The sequence below is a fragment of the Ammodytes marinus genome (assembly GCF_949987685.1).
Source record: "Ammodytes marinus genome assembly, chromosome: 1".
NCBI classification, from domain to species: domain Eukaryota; kingdom Metazoa; phylum Chordata; class Actinopteri; order Uranoscopiformes; family Ammodytidae; genus Ammodytes; species Ammodytes marinus.
Window position 1 is genome coordinate 401935 of NC_137230.1, and position 21716 is coordinate 423650.

At 41.0% G+C, this 21716-nt stretch overlaps 1 protein-coding gene across 1 annotated transcript in view; it reads right to left on the minus strand.

The window, feature by feature from the left end:
• Positions 1–17914: 17914 nt before the first annotated feature.
• shcbp1 (SHC SH2-domain binding protein 1) overlaps positions 17915–21716 on the minus strand; it is a 101293-nt gene continuing 97491 nt past the window's right edge. The window contains exons 11-13 of the mRNA XM_080026610.1: positions 20775–20861; positions 18870–18996; positions 17915–18771 (exon numbers count right to left, since the gene is read on the minus strand). Of these exons, the coding sequence (XP_079882736.1) occupies positions 18461–18771; positions 18870–18996; positions 20775–20861 (525 nt within the window). The 3' untranslated portion in view covers positions 17915–18460. The remainder of the gene's footprint in view (positions 18772–18869; positions 18997–20774; positions 20862–21716) is intronic.

Below are 21716 nucleotides of genomic sequence, written 5' to 3' on the forward strand. Positions count from 1 at the left end.
TCATAACTGGGATAAGGCTGTAACCAGTTTTGAACTGACCCCAACACCAGCCTGGAACTGACTCTTGGTTCATTTTGGTGTGAAAGGCCTATCACTGACCGACTCCTAACTCACCCCTCGAGTCACAAGTCACGTGGGAACTCCCCCTTCCCTTTTTTCTACTTCGCTTCACCCACACACACACATATCCACACCCCCACACCCACATACCCACACCACACACACACATACTGGTACATGGCTGTACAGACAACAATGTTCTAGACGTTTTCTTTGATTAAGTTTGCTAAGTGTATTTGCTTTATGCGTGTATAAAACAGATGTTACCTTAAGTTTCATTGTGGTTAAAATAAATGTTCTTATATTGTAACCAGAAGTGTTTGTGATTTATTTGTGTGGATATTATTGGAGTGTCAACAATCAACAAGTGAAATATTCTGTAGCCTTCAGTGTTAAGATCATATTACCAAATTTATAATAGTAATTACTTGATTACATTATTTTATGGAAATGATCATTGAGACTAGGATTTATTAATATTGATTTATTTAACTGAACATTAAACTAATCAACATTTGAGAATAAATCATTGATTAAACGAGACAATTTGCTATTATTTTTCCATTCTTAAATAAATGGTGGTGCCCCTTTGAACTTTAATAAATTATTAAGGTATTATTAATCTTCAGATAAATTTCTAATAGCTGAATTAATCTGAACCACCTATAACCGCTACATAATTAAAAGATCTTTCAAAACACAGGGATTTAGATTTTTTTTTGGGGGGGGGCTCCGCTGAAATTTGTTCTCTGAGGGGGGCTCACTCTCTCACACTTTGAAAACCCCTGTTTTACACAAACACATTCGTTCTCGCACTTCACACGTGCCGACGGAGTCGCCGTTTCTCCTTTCTCCACTTTCTGTGCGTACGCATGGGTCAGAGTTTGCGTGGAGGACCGCACATCTTCCCGTCAAGGTTGCTTTTTATAAATCCCAATATTTGCTTAGAAAGTAGCGCGCCCTCTTCTGGGCGTACGCCACGTTTATAAATCAGGCCCCAGAAGTCTTCTTCTTTGTCGAGATAAACATTTGCAAAGGCCAAGAGGGCTTGTGTGTGCTTTATCTGGAGAAGTGGCGTCCTCCTTGGTCTGCGTCCAAGGAACCCAGCAGTGTGCAGTGTCCGTTGGATTGTCTGCCATGAGACGTTGCCTACAGCAGAGCCAAGATTAACCAGGATGGCCTTAGTGGTGATCCTGGGATTATTTTCACCTCTCTCACTATCCTCCAGGGGCCGGTTTCCCGATAACGTCCTCTCTTAGCGAGCTACGAAGACTCCTACGTTATGATTTACCAAAGTTGTTTACCTCTGTAGTCGTGGTTCCCGAACGGGGAACCACGACTACAGAAACACTCCTTACGTTGTTCGTAGGCCTACACTGCTGAAATCGATTGCTCAGAGTTCGATTTTCCATTTCCTGCTCATTTCATGCGCAGCTGCATGACAACAGTAGGCTATATTATAAAACGTATTGCAGTCTTTGCGAATAAAAGATTGCTATCCTTCTAGGCCGAAACATTTATTTAACACTAGAAGCGCCAGCGTTCTCTTTATATGCTGCGTAATCAAAGCCACCCGTGCATTTCTAGTGTAATATAAAGTCATAAATTAGTTTGTTTAATCATCATCTGTGTTTTGGACCTCTTGTTTTATAATCTAAGTATCTTTAAGAGCACTAATCACGTTTCGTGGTGGGTCAGTAAGGAAACTGAAAGTAGATATAATAATGCCAATAGCCTATCAATAAAGACAGACAGTCAAAACAGCGTCCAAATGAGCTAAAATACAATAAACAGTAACATGGCACACTTATTTTAAGGTAAGCTTTAATTGATTATTAATTAATTTTTTCACACGTTTACATGTTTTGAGGCGGAGGATCCGACGCACTCTGCCCGGCTGCTGTCAGCTGAGCCGGACGAGCCGTGTGGAACACAGTTCGGAGGTTCTAGTGTTAACCATGGTCGAACATACTACCATAGCCTATACTGATTTATAAAAAGATATAGAAAATATAGAAACAGTGGAGGAGATTAAGATTAAGATTGTTTCCAGCAATTATTTTCTTCATGAATGTGTGGCAGTTCCATGCGCAACAGGGATGTCACTTGTGTCCGTTTTACGCATGGTGCTTTAACGGAAGGATATGTGGGGGTCTGTAGCCTATCTCTGACGATGCCACAGCGATCGCAGGGACTTTCACTTGTGTCATTAAATTTATAAATCTGACTGTATTTCATATCAAAGGGACACAGCGATGAATGTATTAAATATCAAACTGATAAAAACGATCCGACTGCAGACTATAGTGTATCACGTATAAAGTATTTTCATATTGACGGACATCGCATCCATTCAGTTAATGCAAGTCAGTTAGATGACTAAAAAGTACTTGTTCATATAGTTTGAACACTTTGTGAATCAGAGTGAATGGTATTCTGCTAAAATAACAAATAGCCTACTTTAAATATACGTGATATAGCCTACACTATATACAGTTGGATCGTTTTTAACAGTTTGTTATTAAATACAGTCATCGCTGTGTCCGTTTGATATGAAATACAGTCAGATTTATTAGTTAAATGACACAAGTGAGAGCTGAAACATCCCTACGGTTGAGCTAAGAAGGCTCTGAGGGCGCTCCAGACCAACCTTACCAACGTATGACGTACGAAAGAGATTCGTAGCAAAGAACGTTTCGGGAAACAGGCAAAATGTTAAGTAGGAACTCTACGTAGGGGTTACGAATGACGTAGCGTTAAGAAGGCTCTAAGAAGACTTCGGGAAACCGGCCCCTGGTCAGTACAGGTGTAACTTTCGGCTTTCGACCACGTCCTCTGAGATTTCCCACCATGCAGAACTTTTTGTATTTTTTAATAATACATCAACGACCCAAAACAAACAGTAAAATTGGTGAAGAAATGGTTAGCAGACAAACACATTTACGTTTGACAGTGGCCCGGAGTGTAGGGACTTCCGGGTTACAGAGCATGGGGTAGGTGCGACAGCTCATAGCTCCCACTGAATGTTTCGGACCTAACTGATTAAACCCTATTTTCATCGTTTTTTTTTGTGCTTGTGTTGCCGGTAACACTGCTACTGTTTCGGAGAAATGCCTAGAGGCAGGAGACGAGCAAAAAAAGATTCGGCAGAGACAGAGACAGATATGTCACCGGATAGCGTGGTTAGCATTGACGTTGGTGCTAACCTAGTGGCTTCCATTCCGGACCTGCTCGAGCGGAATAGAGCAGCCATAACCGCTGAGATAGCTGCTGATATTAAATCTATTGCCGTTGAGTTTAGATCATCGTTTGCCAGCATGGACACTAAGCTGGACAACATCCAGGTCGTGGTTTCAGGCCAGGGGAAACGTATAACTGATCTCGAGGATAATGCGGAAGCTGTTTGCGGACGCCTGGAGCAAGTCGAGGCTACGTGCTCCTCACTGCAGGAAGATAACAAGTGGCTTAGAGCTAAACTATCAGATTTGGAGGGGAGAAGCAGAAGACAGAACATTCGCATTGTGGGCTTGCCGGAGTCGCTTGCCGGAGTCGCTTGAGGGTTCGCGCCCCACCGCCTTTTTCTCCGAGCTCCTCATCGAGGTTTTTGGTGATAAAATTCTCTCTTCCCCCCGGAACTGGACAGAGCTCACCGCACTCTGGCACCCAAACCTGGCCCGGGCGAGAGATCGCGGCCCGTTATCATATGCCTTCACCGATACCAGATTAAAGACCTAATCATGAGAGAGGCACGTAAACGGGGCGAGATGGAATATCACGGCCACAAGCTACGGTTCTACGAGGACTACAGCGCGGAGGTCGTGAAGCAGCGGGCTGAATACAGGGGGGTTCTGGCTGATCTTTATCAGCGTGGTCTCCGACCCTCTCTGCTACATCCTGCAAGGCTGCGTATCACTCTACAGAACGGCGAGAGAAAGTGGCTGAGATCTGTCTCTGAAGCATCTAATTTCATATCTACATTGGGTGTGAATCCGTAGTGAATATGATTGCCTGCCGTGAGTATACAATTTGGACAAATGCTTTTTTCATATCCCCAGCCAAACTCTCAGACTGACGCTACTACACGCATTTTTTTCTCCCTTTTTTAAAATGAGTAAATTGGCTGGGTGAACGTGATATTTGTTGTTGCTTGTCATTTTGACGTATTGTCTAGCTCACTCGCCTTTTTTTTTTTTTTTTTTGTTTTTGTTGTATTTCGAATACGATTGCCTGCAGTGAGTATACAATTTGGACAAATGCTCTTTTCATATCCCCAGCCAAACTCTCAGACTGACGGTGCCACATGCATTTTTTCTCCCTTTTTTAAAAATTAGTAAATTGGCTGGGTGAACGTGATATTTTTGTTGCTTGTCATTTTGATGCATTGTCTAGCTCACTTACTTTTTTTTTTTTTTATTTATCTTATTTTGTATCTCTATTTAAAAACGGCTAGATAAGCATGTCTGTTCTTTATTTTTTTTGCCATTTGGACAGCTTGCCTAACTCACGCTTTGTTTTTTTTTTTTTTTTGTATTTCGAATTTGTTGGGTGAGCACGTTTTTTTTGTTTAGTGTGTTGTCATTTTGACAGTTTACAGGATTGTTCATAGTGTTACTAGCTGTTATGGGGTTAATTGCACAAGACTTATGTGGGAAGCTAGCACAAGTCAGTAAGTTAAGGCTTGGAATGTTCTGTTGTGAGACTAGTAAGGGTCTCCTGGGGTTTGCTGTTTAGAGCAATATATGGGGTGGGTTCTGGGTGGGATGGGGTGGTGTTAACTGGGGGCTTAGCTGATAAGTTATCACCTGCTGTGTTTTCAGTAATTTGTGTTTTTCTTTTTTTTTTTGTGTGTTTTTTTTCCCTCTGTATTTTGCTACTCTTTTTCTTATCGGAGTAACTCTTTCTATTCTCACTATAACTGAGCTAGATGAAGGGCAATCTTAATTTAATTAGTTGGAATGTCAAGGGTCTAAATCACCAAGTGAAAAGGGGTAAGGTCTTAACCCACCTAAAACGGCTCAGGGCTGGAATAGTTTTCCTTCAAGAAACCCACTTACATGACTCTGACCATGGGCGATTAAGTAAATGCTGGCGTGGACAATTTTTTCATTCTAATTTCAGGGCTAAGGCTAGGGGCACAGCTATCCTTATTGACAGTAATATTCCTTTTGAGTCCTCAAACGTTATATCAGATAAAAATGGACGTTTTATTATTGTTTCAGGCAAACTTTACAATAAGTCTGTCATCTTGGCTAACGTCTACGCTCCTAACGCCGATGATGTAGAATTCTTTGAGAGATTTTTTTCTCAACTCCCCGATCTCAATTCCCATTCTCTTATTCTTGGTGGGGATTTTAATTGTTATCTAGATCCAGTCTTAGATCGCTCTTCCCCCAAACCTGCCACTCTTAGCAGATCTGCAGGTTATATCAAATCATTTCTTGCTGATTACAGCCTCTCTGATCCTTACAGGTTTTTATACACCACAGGAAGAGAATATTCATTATTTTCACATGTCCACCACACTTACACCCGAATTGATTATTTTTTTGTTGATAATTCATTGAGGTCAGACCTAAAGTCATGTAGTTATGAAAGTATTGTGATCTCAGATCACGCTCCTCTGCTCCTTCAACTGGCTTTCTCTGACGTTGAGTACACAAGAAGGCAGTGGAGACTGGATCCATTGTTGCTCACAGATGAGAGTTTTCTTTCACACATCTCTACACATATTAAAACTTTTTTGAAAATAAATAAAACACCAGGGGCCTCATTTATAAACGTTGCGTACGCCCAGAAGAGGGCGCACGCCAATTTCTAAGCAAATATTGGGATTTATAAAAACCAAACTTGACGGGAGATGTGCGGTCCTCCACGCAAACTCTGACCCATGCGTACGCACAGAAAGTGGAGAAAGGAGAAACGGCGACTCCGTCGGCACATGTATGAAGTGCGAGAACGAATGTGTTTGTGTAAAATTAATCCAGATAGGCCTATTATAATCCATGTAGGCCTATCATATATTGGGAGTTCCTTTGCAAAACGGATGAAGCCATTCTTACAACTAATGAACAAATGCCTCCACGGATTTTTCCATGGAGTGATACCAACAAAAACAAAACGAATTAGGATCTTAAATAGCCTACAAACGGAGATATATGAGTCCAAATAAAAACAAAATAGCAACGTTCGAATAAGCTCTGCAGTTATTAAAGAATAACCTATCTGCATGTTGTGGAATTAATTCTGATAATATTGAGGTGGAATACAGCCTATTACTTTTACACTGACGCTGTTCTCGATGACTCACTCAGGCAGACAGGAGTGCACCTTTTCATACACTAATGATAAGCCTACTTTACATCACATAGGCTACTGTGATTTTTTTTCACGGCTTTTAGTCCGTTTTATCTATGTGTTTTTCTTTGTGTTTAAGCACGTCGCAATTGTGTTTTGAAAGGGACTGTGAAGTTTATTATTAACCCTCCGCCGCCCGCCACTGCCCCGGGATGAATTCTCCGAATCTGTATCTCATGGGGGGTCTCAGTGCCCCCCGCTCGTGGCACAAACACTGTTGTGTGAGGATATGCACTTGTTTGCGTCCACTTTTATGTCGGATCACTTCTTTTTATTTCGGCCACAGCGTTCACAGAGATCGCCACAGGCTGCACTCTGACGCCTTTACGCTCACACTGCCACCAAACTATATTTTCCCTGTTCGCCACTTCTCCAACGGGTAGGTCTACTTCGGGGTGACCGCAGTGATCCACACCGTGTGGAGTCTATTTTTCCATTTCCCTTTCAGTCGGCGATTGCCACTACCGCCTTCATGCACTCAGTAAATGATATTAATTCGGGCGTGTCGATGACTATGTATGGGTAAATATGGGCGGTACGTGAAGCCCGCAAAGGCTGCGCCACATTTCGAGTTGATTGTGATTTATAAAGGGAAACAGGCGTAGGACGTGAGTGCGCACTGTTTTATAAATCCGAATATTTTTGTTCGCACGTACATCCTACATTTCTTCCGTACGCCAGCTTCCACGTGAATCCCACGCAAAGCTTTATAAATGAGGCCCCTGATGTGTCCAATGCAACAATTTGGGAAGCTCTGAAAGCCTATTTGAGAGGTGAAATTATATCATTTGCAGCATACAAAAATAAATGTACAAAACAGAAACAAACTGAAATAGCTGATCAGATTCTGAACATAGACAGACAATATGCTAACTCACCTTCATCTGAACTTTACAAAGAACGTTTAAAACTTCAGACAGAATTCAACCTTCTTTCCACTCGTCAGGTTGCTGGCCAGTTGCTTAGGAGCAGAAGTACTTTTTACGAACATGGTGACAAGATTGGCAAACTCTTGGCCAATCAACTACGCGGATTTAGAGCGAAGCAACTCATCCCTGGAATACGGACAGAAAGTGGGTGTACAACATCAGATCAGAAATTGATAAATGAAAAGTTCAAAACATTCTATTCAAATTTGTATAGTTCTGATTGTACAGTAGACGCAACGGTGATGGAAACCTTTTTCAGTGGCCTGAACATGCCTTCCCTTTCTCAGGACCTGAGACATAGCCTTGAGGCACCTATTACTCAGAAAGAAATTTTTGCAGCAATAACATCTATGCAATCAGGCAAATCTCCTGGTCCAGACGGATTTCCATCTGACTTTTTAAAGAAATTTTCAGCCGAATTATCGCCTTTTTTATGTTCAGTACTCTCAGACTCATTTGACTCAGGTAAACTCCCGCCTTCGTTCTACCAGGCCTGTATTTCCTTGTTGTTAAAAAAGGATAAAGATCCTCTAGATTGTGCATCATACCGACCAATTTCACTATTAAATACGGATGTGAAGATACTTGCTAAAATTCTCGCCCATAGATTGGAGGATGCTCTTCCCTCTTATCATATCTCCTGACCAAACTGGGTTTATAAAGGGACGCCAATTATTTTATAATACCCGCCGGCTAATGAACATTTTATATTCCCCCAGAAATACTGAATCAGAATGCCTCGCTTCTATGGATGCTGAAAAAGCATTTGATAGAGTAGAATGGAATTATTTGTTTTTCACCCTTGAGAAATTCGGTTTGGGTCCTGTTTTCACTTCTTGGGTTAAATTATTATATGCATGTCCTTCTGCCTCAGTATTAACAAACAGCCGTTACTCAAGTAGTTTTGATCTGCACCGTGGGACCCGGCAGGGTTGTCCTTTGAGCCCGCTCCTTTTTGCTATTGCAATTGAACCACTTGCTATTGCCATTCGTGGTAACAAACAGATTCAGGGGATATGGAGAGGAGGAATTGAACATACGGTATCATTATACGCCGATGATTTACTTTTGTTTGTCGCCAAGCCAGCCTCCTCTTTACCGGAGGCTCTTTCTGTGTTGGAGGTCTTTAGTCAGTTTTCTGGCTATAAACTTAACTTGAGTAAGAGCGAACTCTTTCCGATTAATAAAGAAGCTCTTAAACTTGATTATACAGCTCTCCCACTCAAAGTGGTGACAGACCATCTGAGTTACCTTGGGGTATGTTTTACCAGAAATTTTAAAAACCTACTTAAATCTAACTTCCTCAAATTATTGGACCAGGCGAAGCAAATATTATCGAAGTGGTCTCCTCTGGCTTTCTCTCTCATAGGTAGAATAAATTCAATTAAAATGACATTACTCCCAAAGTTCCTATATCTATTCCAATGTCTCCCCATCTTTCTTCCCAAATCCTTTTTTCAGGCCCTTGACTCTTTAATGATAAATTATATTTGGAATGGTAAACACCCTCGGTTACGGAAAGCTTTTCTTCAAAGACCCAAACAAACAGGTGGAATGGCTCTTCCTAATTTCCAATACTATTACTGGGCGGCTAATATCCGTTCTTTAATGTATTGGGTGCATTTTCACCAGAGCCGGCCCAAGCCTTCAGGGGGCCCTAAGCGAAATATGATTAGGGGGCCCCTCTCCAATGTCGGCGCTGCTGAAATTATAGATCTTTGTGAAATATTATTCACACACCCAGTGTTTTCCGCTAGTCCCTCCACTGTGCAGCTGTGCGAAAATATTAGACAGCCGAGATTTAGACCCTCCTAGGGGGGTCCGGGGGTATGCCCCCCCGGGAGATTTTTTTAACCTTTTTAAAGTGAAATGCATGAATCTGGTGCACTTTGAGAGGAAAATTAAGAGGCTAAATCTGAGAAATTTAGTGTGAACAAATAATTTGGAGACACTGGGTCAGATGAATTAGAAGCTATTGAAGAAGGACACATGGATTTTATAAAATATAAAATAAAATAAAATATTATGGAGGGTCCTCTGGGTTGGGCTTGGAGTTATTTTTCTTTTTCTCTGTAATATAGTGAATGCATTTAAATGCAGTGAGAGGAACGAAGCAGAAGAACTCTTGTCCAACTATCTTTTTTTCCACAGACGAGGCTGAAATAGGCTATAGACCATACACAGTGCATGGGAAACTGAGGGCAGCCCCATTTCCAATTGTTTTTAAATAAACTCAATACACACTGTGCATGAATGTGACCGTGACATGATCAGATAATTTCGGATTACCTCACAGATTAATTATCTAGACCAAAACATTTTATTCCTTTTTTTGTATGATAACTCACATTTGCATAATATGATCAAACACACAAACTAAAAAAAAAAAAAAAGTTTAGTTCGCTTATGCCTCGGGCCGGCTCTGATTTTCACCTTGATTTTCATCTTTCTCCCCAAATCCTTTTTTCAGGCCCTTGACTCTTTAATGATAAATTATATTTGGAATGGTAAACACCCTCGCAAAGCATTTCTTCAAAGACCAAAACAAACAGGCGGAATGGCCCTCCCTAATTTCCAATACTATTACTGGGCTGCTAATATCCGTTCTTTAGTGTATTGGGTGCATTTTCACCTTGACGACTCAGCCCCAGTATGGGTAACAATGGAGTCCAGCGCTATTAGCCCACTGTCTCTATCTGCCCTCTTAAGCGCCGCACTTCCACTCTCTTCGGCGATTCCCAACAGTAGTCCCGTGATTAAGCACTCCCTTCGAATTTGGACCCAATTTAGGAAGAATTTTGGAATGCAGAATTTTTCACTTTTCAGTCCAATTGCAGCTAATCATTTGTTTACTCTCTCGACTGTGGATGGTGCATTCAAGATCTGGCATAAAAAAGGCTTAAAATGCATCGGTGATTTATTTATTAATGATCTATTTGTTAGTTTTTCTCAATTGACAAAAAATTTTGGTATAGAAAAGACTAATTTTTTCCGATATCTGCAAATCAGGAATTTTACGCAGAAGTTAATTCCCCAATTCCCTCACAAACCGCCAGCCAATCATGTCGATTTGTTTTTTTCTGTAAACCCCACATTAAAAGGCTCAATTTCTGTGTTTTTCAACCTTATTTCGAAGTTGCATAGCCCCTCATTAGCAGCTATAAGAACTCTGTGGGAGCAGGACCTTGGTTCTGCCTTCACAGATCACATGTGGGATTCAGTCCTGGATCAGATACATTCTACCTCCATGTGCGCCCGACATGCTCTTGTGCAATTTCAAGTAGTATATCGTATCCACATGTCTAAAACTAAATTAGCTCGTATGTTCCCCAATGTAGACCCGACCTGTGATAGCTGTAAGAATGCACCGGCATCACTCTTTCACATGTACTGGTTGTGTCCCACCTTGACTGAGTTCTGGACATCAGTTTTTCAAACAATTTCTGAAGTACTGCAGTATCAAATAGAGCCGAACCCTTTTACTGCAATTTTTGGCATTGCTCCAAATCCGGGCTTGCCTAAAGTGAAGTTGAAGGTACTGGCCTTCACCTCGCTACTTGCTCATAGGGCTATATTACTCAAGTGGAAAGATCCTGCTCCTCCTTCCCACTCACACTGGATTAAAGACATTATGTCATGTATGAATCTAGTTTGTGTGTTTGATATCAACATCATATTATGTAAATATAAAGGAATACAATGTTTTGGTAGATAGTTAATAGCTTAATAATTGAATCAGTTCATCTGGGAGGTAATCCGAGGTTAACTGATCACGTCACGTTCAAGTCCATGGCATGCACAGTCAGTATTGAGTTTATTTAAAAATATTTGAAAATGGGGCTGCCCTCAGTTGCCCATGCACTGTGTATAGTCTATAGCCTATTTCAGCCTCGTCTGTGGAAAAAAAGATAACTGGACAACAGAGTTCTTCTCAGTGGCGGAGCCAGGAAATTTTCATTGGGGTGGCCAGGATGGGGCCAGTGATAATTTTTGGGTGGCAAGCACAAGGGCTTCGGTTTTGCTTCAACATAAGTGGGGGTCTGGGGGTACTCCCCCAGAATTTTTTTTACTTCAAACATACCATTTTGTGCATTCTGGTGAATTTTAATGTACTTATTTATGCCTTCTGTAGCCTATTTAATTATTATGGTGGACATGTCTACATTTCTGTTAAGGAAAAGACAACATGCTCCCAGTGACGTAAATATAATGTTATAAAAAGCAGTAAGGCTCTCAGGCATCTGTATTGCTTTCAAATATTTACTCTACTGTATTGTTCAAAAAAAATTTTTAGGACTCACTACTCATGACACAGCAGCAGTGTGAACTATTATGACACTTTACATTTTGAAATCATAGGGGAATATGTATTAACAATTAGGAGATATATCTATGTTTCAACTGTTATTTTTACCTCTTTTGGGGGAATAGGGTTGTCTTTCTTACTTTTTGAGGGGGAAAAATGTATCTCTTCTGATTATTGGGTGGGGGGGGGGACATCCCCTGTGCCCCCTACCCCCGCCCCACCTCCCCAAATCTACGCCTATGGGCAAGCATGAAAAAAACTGCAACACAGCTGCCACCGAAATGTTCAATTTCAATTCAGAATTTGCATCAAAGCCCTAATGATCATAAAAACAAGATGCTTTATTTAAACTATGTCCATGTTTAGGTGGTGATTGTATTTTTTTCGGCTGTACTGAAACTAACGGAGGGAGTCAGGCGGCTCACTCAGGCATTTCCTCTTGTTGCGTTGTAAGTTCGCAATGCCTACATGGCTGTGTTTTCATGCTCGTGAAATGCAATCCGATCGCGGAAGCCTCCCCTGAACAACGTTAGCGGACATGAGATCCCCGGCGGCCGGTTATCATTTTAGCCGTTAAGCCACAGAGCTTTTCTTACCGGCAAGGTGATGACACCGTTACCCACAGTCACAGTCTCACCCCATGTTTCACCGGGTGAATCACTGCTTTGCTCGCGCAAGGCTTTTGTGTTTCGGTTTAACATCAGTCTTGGGCGAGCGAGTGTTTTAACTTTATGCTGAATAACCATTGCACTGCAATCGCTGAAAGCAAAATAGTTCAGGCGGGGGCGGGGCAGAGCGGAGCACACTAGTAGAGATGGAAGGGTTCGCTTACTTGCCAGTCGAAGCGTCAGGTCTGTAGTAACCCCATGGTAGTAACCATGGTAGTAACAAGCATTCAGGCTTGAGCTGTTACATGATGTGTGCGTGCGGCTAAAAGGTCCGACAGTGTACTAGCGGTGTAAGAAAGGTTCCGCATTTTTCCACAGCCGTCAAAACTATGGCGCTTGGGGTGGCCAATGGGGTGGCCGAGATTCTGCGGGGGGTGGCCGTGGCCACCCCCGGCCCCCCCTGGCTCCGCCACTGGTTCTTCTGCTTCGTTCCTCTCAATGCATTTAAACAAATTCATTATTATTATTACAGAAAAATATGTCCCGTAAAAGAAAAAGAGCACCAAGCCCATCCCAGAGGACCCTGCATAATATTTTTATATTATTTCAAATTTATATTTCTATGGAAAATCCATGTGTCTTTCTTCAATAGCTTCTAATTCATCCGACCCAGTGTCTCCAAATTATTTGTTCACACAAAATTCCTCAGATTTAGCCTCTTAATCTTCCTCTCAAAGTGCACCAGATTCATGCATTTCACTTTAAAAAGGTAAAAAAAAATCTCCCGGGGGGGCATACCCCCGGACCCCCCAGAGTTGTGACCTCGGCTGGCTACTATTTACACCCAGCTGGACATTGGAGCCAATAGTGGAAATACTATATATCTATGTGTATAGTATATAGCTCTGGACTACCACCATCCAGGTTGCCCAGTCCCAAAGCTTTCTTTTCAATCAGCTCAGGCTGCCTACAGTTAATACTGCGATAAAAAAAAGATACATTATGTTGTATATAATGTATATTATATGTTATTCATAAACATTTTGGAGAAAAAAAACATGCAAGAATCAAATCTCCCACACAGCAACACTCAAAGTGTATTTGCATATTGTGTTCTACACAATTCACAGTAAATGTGCCAAAAATCAGACGCAGAGATCTTACAAGGGCAAAACATTTTGGCTTGCGCGCGCGCATCTTCGGTCTCTCTGCCCAGTGTGCCCACCTAAAATTTCTACAGGCCCACCCTAATCTGACTGTCTAGAACCGGGCCTGTCAGCAATTATAGGAAACATTTGATTGCTGTTACAGCCAATAAAGGATTTTTCTATTGATTATTGAAAAGGGTAAGAATAATTTTGGACATGCCACTTTTTGTTAAAATGTAATTAAAAGCTGATTTTTTTTCCCATGATGCCTCTTGTACATCGTCTTATTATCTTCTGGGAGAAGCCATTTCCAATCAAGAAAAAGCTTGCTGGTTGAATAAAAGTAACTTTAAGTCAAAATTTGCCAGGGGTATGAATAATTTAGGTCTACATTTTAGTTGAAAGAAAATAGCAATGCAAACAATAATAAAAAAATAAACTAAACGGTTAGGCCTATATTTTAATGTGGACATTCTCATAATGCAAGTCTTTGTAGTTGAATATTTTTGACTAATTCAATAATTTATGAAGATGAAATCAAATCAATTTTATGGTTATTCAATACATTTGGCCAATGGATATTAAATTGAAGGTGCTGTAAGCGGAATGGTTCTTTTAGCTAACTTCCTGTCAGTTACTGCAGTTAGCAGTCCCCTCGTCCCTACGTCACCACATTAATGCATTGCGGTCTTCAAGCAGCGAGTTATCTAGCATCATCTCAGATCCATAAGTGTGATAAAACATGATAAAAACCATCAAAACAGACATTGGGAAGGATTTTTACCTGCTTCGCTATTGTAGGCGCATAAACATTCACCCATCTGTCGCTCTGGCGTGCACCGGCAGTGAGACCATGATTGAGACGGGTCTTGGGTTGTAGCGTTCTCTCTTGTGATTGGATATAAATTTTGGGATCCCCGAAAAGTTTATTTGACGATTACATGCAGAGCAGCTGACTGAGAGACCGGCTTTATGAAACGCGCACATTATGAAAGTGATCACTGTATGACTAAAGAGTGATTTAACACTTATATTAACATAAATATAAATCGCTTACTTCACCTTTAAAGCGGCAACGAGTAACATTTAAATATCTTTTAAACAGCCTCATGTTTCCTCTCATAATCATAAATTACCTTTAACAGCAAACGAGACCATCAGTGCAAAGAAAGACGTTTTTATATAGTTTTTATTACTGCATTTGATCTGGTCGTACACCCAGTCCGATTTTCGGTTCACGCGTGCATGCTCTATGGTCACATATCCGCATTGGTCGCAGATTTCAGTGTGGCGCAGCAACGTGAATTGAGAAGCCTATGGCTCCAGGTGAGGGAAGGGGAGCGGGAGCCTTGTTTGAGACAGTTGTTTGTAGTCATAATGACTGATAACGGGGCTGAACCATCAAAGAAAAAAAAGAAAATGCAATGAAGAAAAGCTAAAAGGGAGAGTGATAGGCGGGCGGGAGGGTGTTGCCAGGCAACGTATACACAATTTCACGGAGCGAACCTAGACTGCAGTGTTTACTCCTAAATGAATGAGCGGTAGCCTACTAAAACACAGTTTACTTTGCCTCACCAGCATCATCAGATGACCATTAATCATCTGAAATAGTCATTATTTACAACAACATAAACACATTACCTCATCGTGATCCTAGACTACTAACTAACTGCCATCTCACGGACACGGACTCATTCAGCTACGTGAGAGGTGACAATGCATCAACTCATTGCAATCAGGTGTGTTTAGCACTTACTGGCATTAGTTGATGCTGTGTCACTAACCACTCTCTGGAAGCCGAAAAGAGTCCGGTTCCCCTTACACTTTCAACACACGGACACGCACCATATTGCTTCCTGATTATTTGATTCTTGCACTCCCAGCACGAGCTAGAAAACAGCTGGCGTCGTAAAAATACTACCGCTTTTGTTCTAAAGGCCTTTGCACACCGGGCGCGACGAATAAACGCAACGTAAAAGCGAATGTTTTGAAATGTGAATTTTGTCGCGTCTCACTTTAGAAGCGACGTCCCAGAAAAATCGAACTCAGTTCGAAAAAAAAAAACGCAAATTCGCGATGCGAAATGACGGCGCTGGTGTGGAAGCTTGTATTGACTCTGTATACGTTCGTTAATTAACGGATTAATCGCACGAATAAAACGCGCCCGGTGTGCAAAGGCCTAAAGGTGTCGGCAACGTGCCGACTTACTCGTAGTAGCTTTAACTGTTAAAAATATTCTATTTTTTAAATGAACGTGGTTTCAATACGCTATGTATTTTGTTAAAAAGTGTGTAGTTATGTTTACCAACACAGTCAAAACTGTATAATTTGTGAGTATGCATGGTCTGAGGAAGTTCTACATTTGTTCTCAGAATACGAAGAAATGCAGGTACGAAAATATTGATAAATCACAGATTTGTATGCCACACATCTGTGCGTACGCACTAGTAAATGAGGGCCAATGACTATCTAAAGCACCTCATTGAATTACTTGTCAATTCATCAATTGTATGCAGTCGGCATTACTTGCTCTGGAACTGTCACTTTGATACATGTGGTTTTCAGTGGCGAGGACAGCAAGGCTAAGCATAATAATTAACTTGTCTCCTTTCAAAATGACCTATTAACCATACGAAAACATAGCACACAAAGTGTGACTTATCACCATTAAAGGTAAAGTAAGCGGTTTATTTATGTTAATATAAGTGTTAAAACTCACAGAAATGTACTTTGCACTAGCTGCTCCGTGCTAGTGGAACCAACTGCCACCTGCCAAATGCGATTCCCCCTCCATTTCTGCCTTTAAATCAAGGCTCAAAACCCATATGTACACCCTGGCTTTTCCTCCCCATTAACTATCTTACCTCTGCATTACTATCTTTGTTTATATGTGGATGTATGGGCTTTATGTCTTTTATTTTTGTTATTTTACCTTCATTGTTTACCTACTGAATGCACTATGTAAAGCACTTTGGACAGTGCAAACTGTTATAAATGTGCTTTTATAAATACATTTCACTTACTTATAACTCACCCCAGGCCCTTTGTCACAAATCACCCCAACCCCAGAATTTTGGATAATTAGCATGATGCAGCAGTTTAGGGTTGACATCGTGCTAACTGTATAGACTCAAAGTGTAGCATACTAAAGCACTAAAACATGTGTCAAATGTTTTCAAACTTGTCTATAATTGTTCAGACACAATAATCAAAAAACCTTGATCATGGACATTTTACTTTGAAAGGCAAAAACAGTTTTTTGAGCTTATTCCCAGTGTTTCACTTCTTTACAGGATGAGTCAAATGGATGGCTCTTCTTAAATATATGGTCACATTTCCAATTTCTTCCACGGTTTTCTAGAAACAAGGGGTGGCACTACTTCCCCACTAGCACAACTCAGTCCACTCTCCCCAACAATGCAGTAACCATAACCCTGTTTTCACTTTTACAGTGTATTCTACCATGCTAGAACTAATTATATTCTTATAGACAGTTATTTGTACTCACTTCTATGATGTTCAGTCCCTCGCCGAGATTGAGTAAAAGTCTGACTGCTCAGCAGACAGGAAGATAAAAAAAAAAAAAAAAAAACGCTTCATGGGGAGGAGCCTGTAGAATTATTCCCAACCTTGAATGTCACAAACTTTCATCATAAACACATCATTGGTATACTGGATATGACTATTTGCTTATTTATTAATCAAAGTTTTGTAAAACTGCAGAGGTTTTATTTCTGTGAGTTGATGAGAATTTTCATGTATTTATTCGTGTACACTTGATATTAAATAGATACTTACATTCACTTAGTAACTGCACATTCTATAAAACAAAGGTCAGTCTGTAAAATGTCAGGTCTTTGACCTTGTTTCTTGGTTATTGTTTAGCTAGCCTTGCAGTTATCTTTTCTGTTCTGTTTGTTGGAGTATGTGACTCATCGGTCAAATGCCTGCACACCCACTGACAGTGTAATTCCATTTAGTTGTTAAAAGGGTTTATACTTAGATTTTTTTGTAGCAGAGGTGCGGAGAGGTCAATAACCTCTGTCAGTGAAGGAAGGAGGACATATTTGATCTTTTGTTAGGAGCTAAATTATTCTTCATAGGAGAACCAGTGCATGTTACAATCAACAAGTTAAAGTCATGTTATAAAGTGATCTGTGATCTGATGATTTTCTCACTCCCCACCCATGTCCAGCTGTTAATCAGCCCAGTGTGTTAACAAGCACAGTGCATGTCGTTGCCCAGGCCTGTGAGTTCTAATTACCAGCAGAGTGAGTTATGTTAACCAAGCACAGTGCATATTGTAAACAGCATAGTTAATCTGGTTTACTGGGAGAGTAGCTGTGAACCTGGATGACACTCCATTTAACTGATATTTCAGTTTCCACAACATGACCCAGGGTGTGAATGTGTGAAATTAAGTTATATACTACATATAAAAAGGTTCGAACAGCCACTTTTTATTGAAAGCAAAAAAATCAATTTAAACCAAAGCCCATTGGTATCATCAGGTTATCAAACTATTATATATATACTTTGTTTATTTTAGCATGTCCTACTTCTTTTAAGAGCATGTAAAATTTAAGGTCTTCCTCAACAAGAAAATACATCTTCATATCATAAAAACACAAAAAGAAAAATCCAACCCATGATCAAAAAAGAAAAGAAATATATTTGTGAGCCAACAGTGCACCGCTTTCAGCAAGCCACCACCCTAAAGGTTACATTTATCTATAGTCGAACCACCAAAACTGAGTTCAAAGTGACGAGTGAATTTCAAACACATATTGCATAAAAAGTAAAACACTTGGCATCTAGAGACCAAAGGAATAAATTAGATAAAAGCATTCAAATTGGTGTGGAAGTCAGAATCAGAATTCTGTTAATTACTGGTTACAACACACCTTGCGTCATCATAGTCTCTGAAGGACACCTCAAATGTTAGATGTGAATAAGCCATATTAATTTGAGGTCTACCTAAATAAATCATATAAAATATGAAGTGGAAGGATATTAAAAGAAGAGTGAGTTTACATTCAAGACAGTCTGAAGTCGTCAGTAGAAAAAGTTGCCGAAGTCGCCCATGCCATTGCGTCTGAACTGGTTTCCCTGAATAGAGACAAAGATCTGATGGTCCATTAGATCCTGGACCACTCGGCTGCAGGACGTCTCCTTGCTTTTGCTAAGCTGACGAGTAAACTGCCTCAAGCCTGAGTTGGAGGCTACACTCTCAGCTGAACTGTTGTTCTCTGCTGACTGGGGATGAGCTGAGCTGCTGCTGCTGGCCAGGTTGGTTGCCGAGATCAAGAGAGGATCTGGAACACCTCCTTGTTGTTTGTCTTCGGCTGTCTGTTCGGCAGGTTCTTCTGTGAACATCAAACCTGTTATCGAGTGCTTTTTCGCAAACAAACCTTCTGCCTTCTTGTCCAAATCTTTTCTTTGTGACAGTGAGAGCTTCACTAACCTTCACATGTGTCCATAGGAACTTTGTAGTTGGGTTTCACTACAATCACCCCGTAGCCTTCATTGTTGTGGATCACATTGTTCTCCATGGTGATGGAAGGCATCACATCCAGCTCGTCAGCATAATCCTGTCCAAACAGTGGAACAGTGGCTGGATTCATTAAAGCTGGTATTGTTGTCACAATGCACAACATTGGCGTGTACTTCCATTTCTATTTCTGTCAAACATGTGGTTAATAAACATGGTCAAATCCTGATAGTTTTTTTCTGTCATAGCTGTGCAGTGTTTCCCACAGAATATTGTGAAACAATCTAGGGGTTCCGAGCGTTTGCCTACCCCGGACAAAATTTGGTACTAGAATTGGTACTTTTAAACTAGAATGCATCAATCTGGTGCACTTGTAGAGTCAAATTAAGAGGCTTAATCAACTGTGTCCTATGTGAGCTGTTTAGTATGTTCTGGAATAACTGGAGACACTGGGTCACCTGACATGGAAGCTATTGAAGATAAAGTAATTTTTTATCTAAATACTTGTTGTAGGCACATACACTCAACAAAAATATAAACGCAACACTTTTGTTTTTGCTCCCATTTTTCATGAGATGGACTTAAAGATCTAAAATTCATTCCAGATACACAATTGTACCATTTCTCTCAAACATTGTTCATAAATCTGTCTAAATGTGTGATAGTGAGCACTTCTGCTTTGCTGAGATAATCCATCCCACCTCACAGGTGTGCCACATCAAGATGCTGATCTGACATCATGATTAGTGCACAGGTGTGCCATAGACTGTCCACAATAAAAGGCCACTCTGAAATGTGCATTTTTTTGCTTTATTTGGGGTCTGGGGACTCAGAACCAGTCAGTATCTGGTGTGACCACCATTTGCCTCATGCAGTGCAACACATCTTCTTCGCATAGAGTTTATCAGATTGTCAATTGTGGCCTGTGGAATGTTGGTCCACTCCTCTTCAATGGCTGTGCGAAGTTGCTGGAGACGGCTTATGGTGGAGAAATGAACATTCAATGCACGAGCAACAGATCTGGTTGACATTCCTGCTGTCAGCATGCCAATTGCACGCTCCCTCAATGCTTGTGGCATCTGTGGCATTTTGCTGTGAGACAAAACTGCACATTTCAGGGTGGCCTTTTATTGTGGACAGTCTAAGGCACACCTGTGCACTAATCATGATGTCAGATCAGCATCTTGATGTGGCACACCTGTGAGGTGGGATGGATTATCTCAGCAAAGCAGAAGTGCTCACTATCACACATTTAGACAGATTTGTGAACAATGTTTGAGAGAAATGGTACAATTGTGTATCTGGAATGAATTTTAGATCTTTAAGACCATCTCATGAAAAATGGGAGCAAAAACAAAAGTGTTGCGTTTATATTTTTGTTGAGTGTATTATTAATCACATTACATGATCCCAATTCAGTTAAAAAAAAGTTTTATTCTTATTTCATTAATATGACCAAGTCAGGAGGGAGATACTGAAATTGGTTTCGTATGCTGTGGCTGGTGGGCGTGTTAACCGTTCTCCTGCAACCAACTGCTGGTGAATGTCTGTCGAAATTCCGACTTGAAACTAACTTCATCGCGGTAATCAATGTTATTCATAAGCCTACTTGGTTAGGCAAATAATGTTATGAAATGGATGCGAGTAGAGCCGTTTCTTTCGGCAGTTCTGCCCCAAACAACCTTGGTCCGTCGCTCTGCAGCCTGCTGTCTGTGTGTGAGCCTGGAGAATGTGTGCGCACCAATTTAACAGCCGATTGACTCGGGATGAAGAGAGAATGAACGGGACAAGCTTTTGCCCTAACTGTTTCTTTGTCTGTTATTGGTACACACAGTGAAGACAGGAATGTTTGGATGAGCCATGTGGCCTCTTCCTCACCTTGATGAGGATCCCGTCCTTACAGTGATGGATTCCGTTACCAACCAGGCTGCACACACTGCCTGGGTAGATCTCAACACCAGCCCCCTGCACACAGGAATACTGCACCATGACCAACACATAGAAAATTCCATTTACCTTAAAGAGACACTATAAGATGGTGAAGTGTCGCAGCAACCCTGAGCAGAAATGTTTTTTAATATCACCTTAAAATGTGTAAATTTTTATGTCAATTTTAAGGACGAGGGAGAGACTAACCTGCTCCTAAAAGAGATGAAAGTGGATAATATTGAAAAACAGCTAAATAGCAAGGAAGATGGGCTATGTGTCGCTGGAGAAGATCCTGAAAGGTGAACTAAAGAAGTGTGTTAAAGAAATACAAGACAACATTGATTTGGAAATCGGCACAATTAAGTCACGCTTGGATCAGCTGGAGGAGAAAATTTATTTAAACAACTCCATCGCTCCAAACAAATATGACCCTGATGTGACGATCGTTATCATGGGTTTACCATATAATGAAGACGAGGATTTAGCCCAAAAAAAGTAAAGGAAGTGTTTGAAGAAGGCTGTGCTTGTGAGCAAATCCTGACGCCAGTGGCAATGCAGAGATTGCGAGCCAGAGGTCCGGGCCCCGGTGCGGTGAAAGTGGCTTTTGCTTCAGTGAGAGAAAAGGTGGCAGTGCTCCGTGGGAAACAAAACCTGAAATCCAACCCGATGTTCAAAAGAGTGTTAGTCCAATCTGCAGAGCAGAGCACCGGAGCATGGAGACGCTGAGGAGCCGCAGCCCAACCCGTAATAAATGACTCATCCTGTTTGTCTCTTGTGCACTGGAATATAAATGGATGGACCTGTACAAACTGCGAGCTCCGACGTCTATTATTACACTCGCAAAATCCAGGTATTATTTCCCTTAATGAGACACATTTATCCGGCGATGGT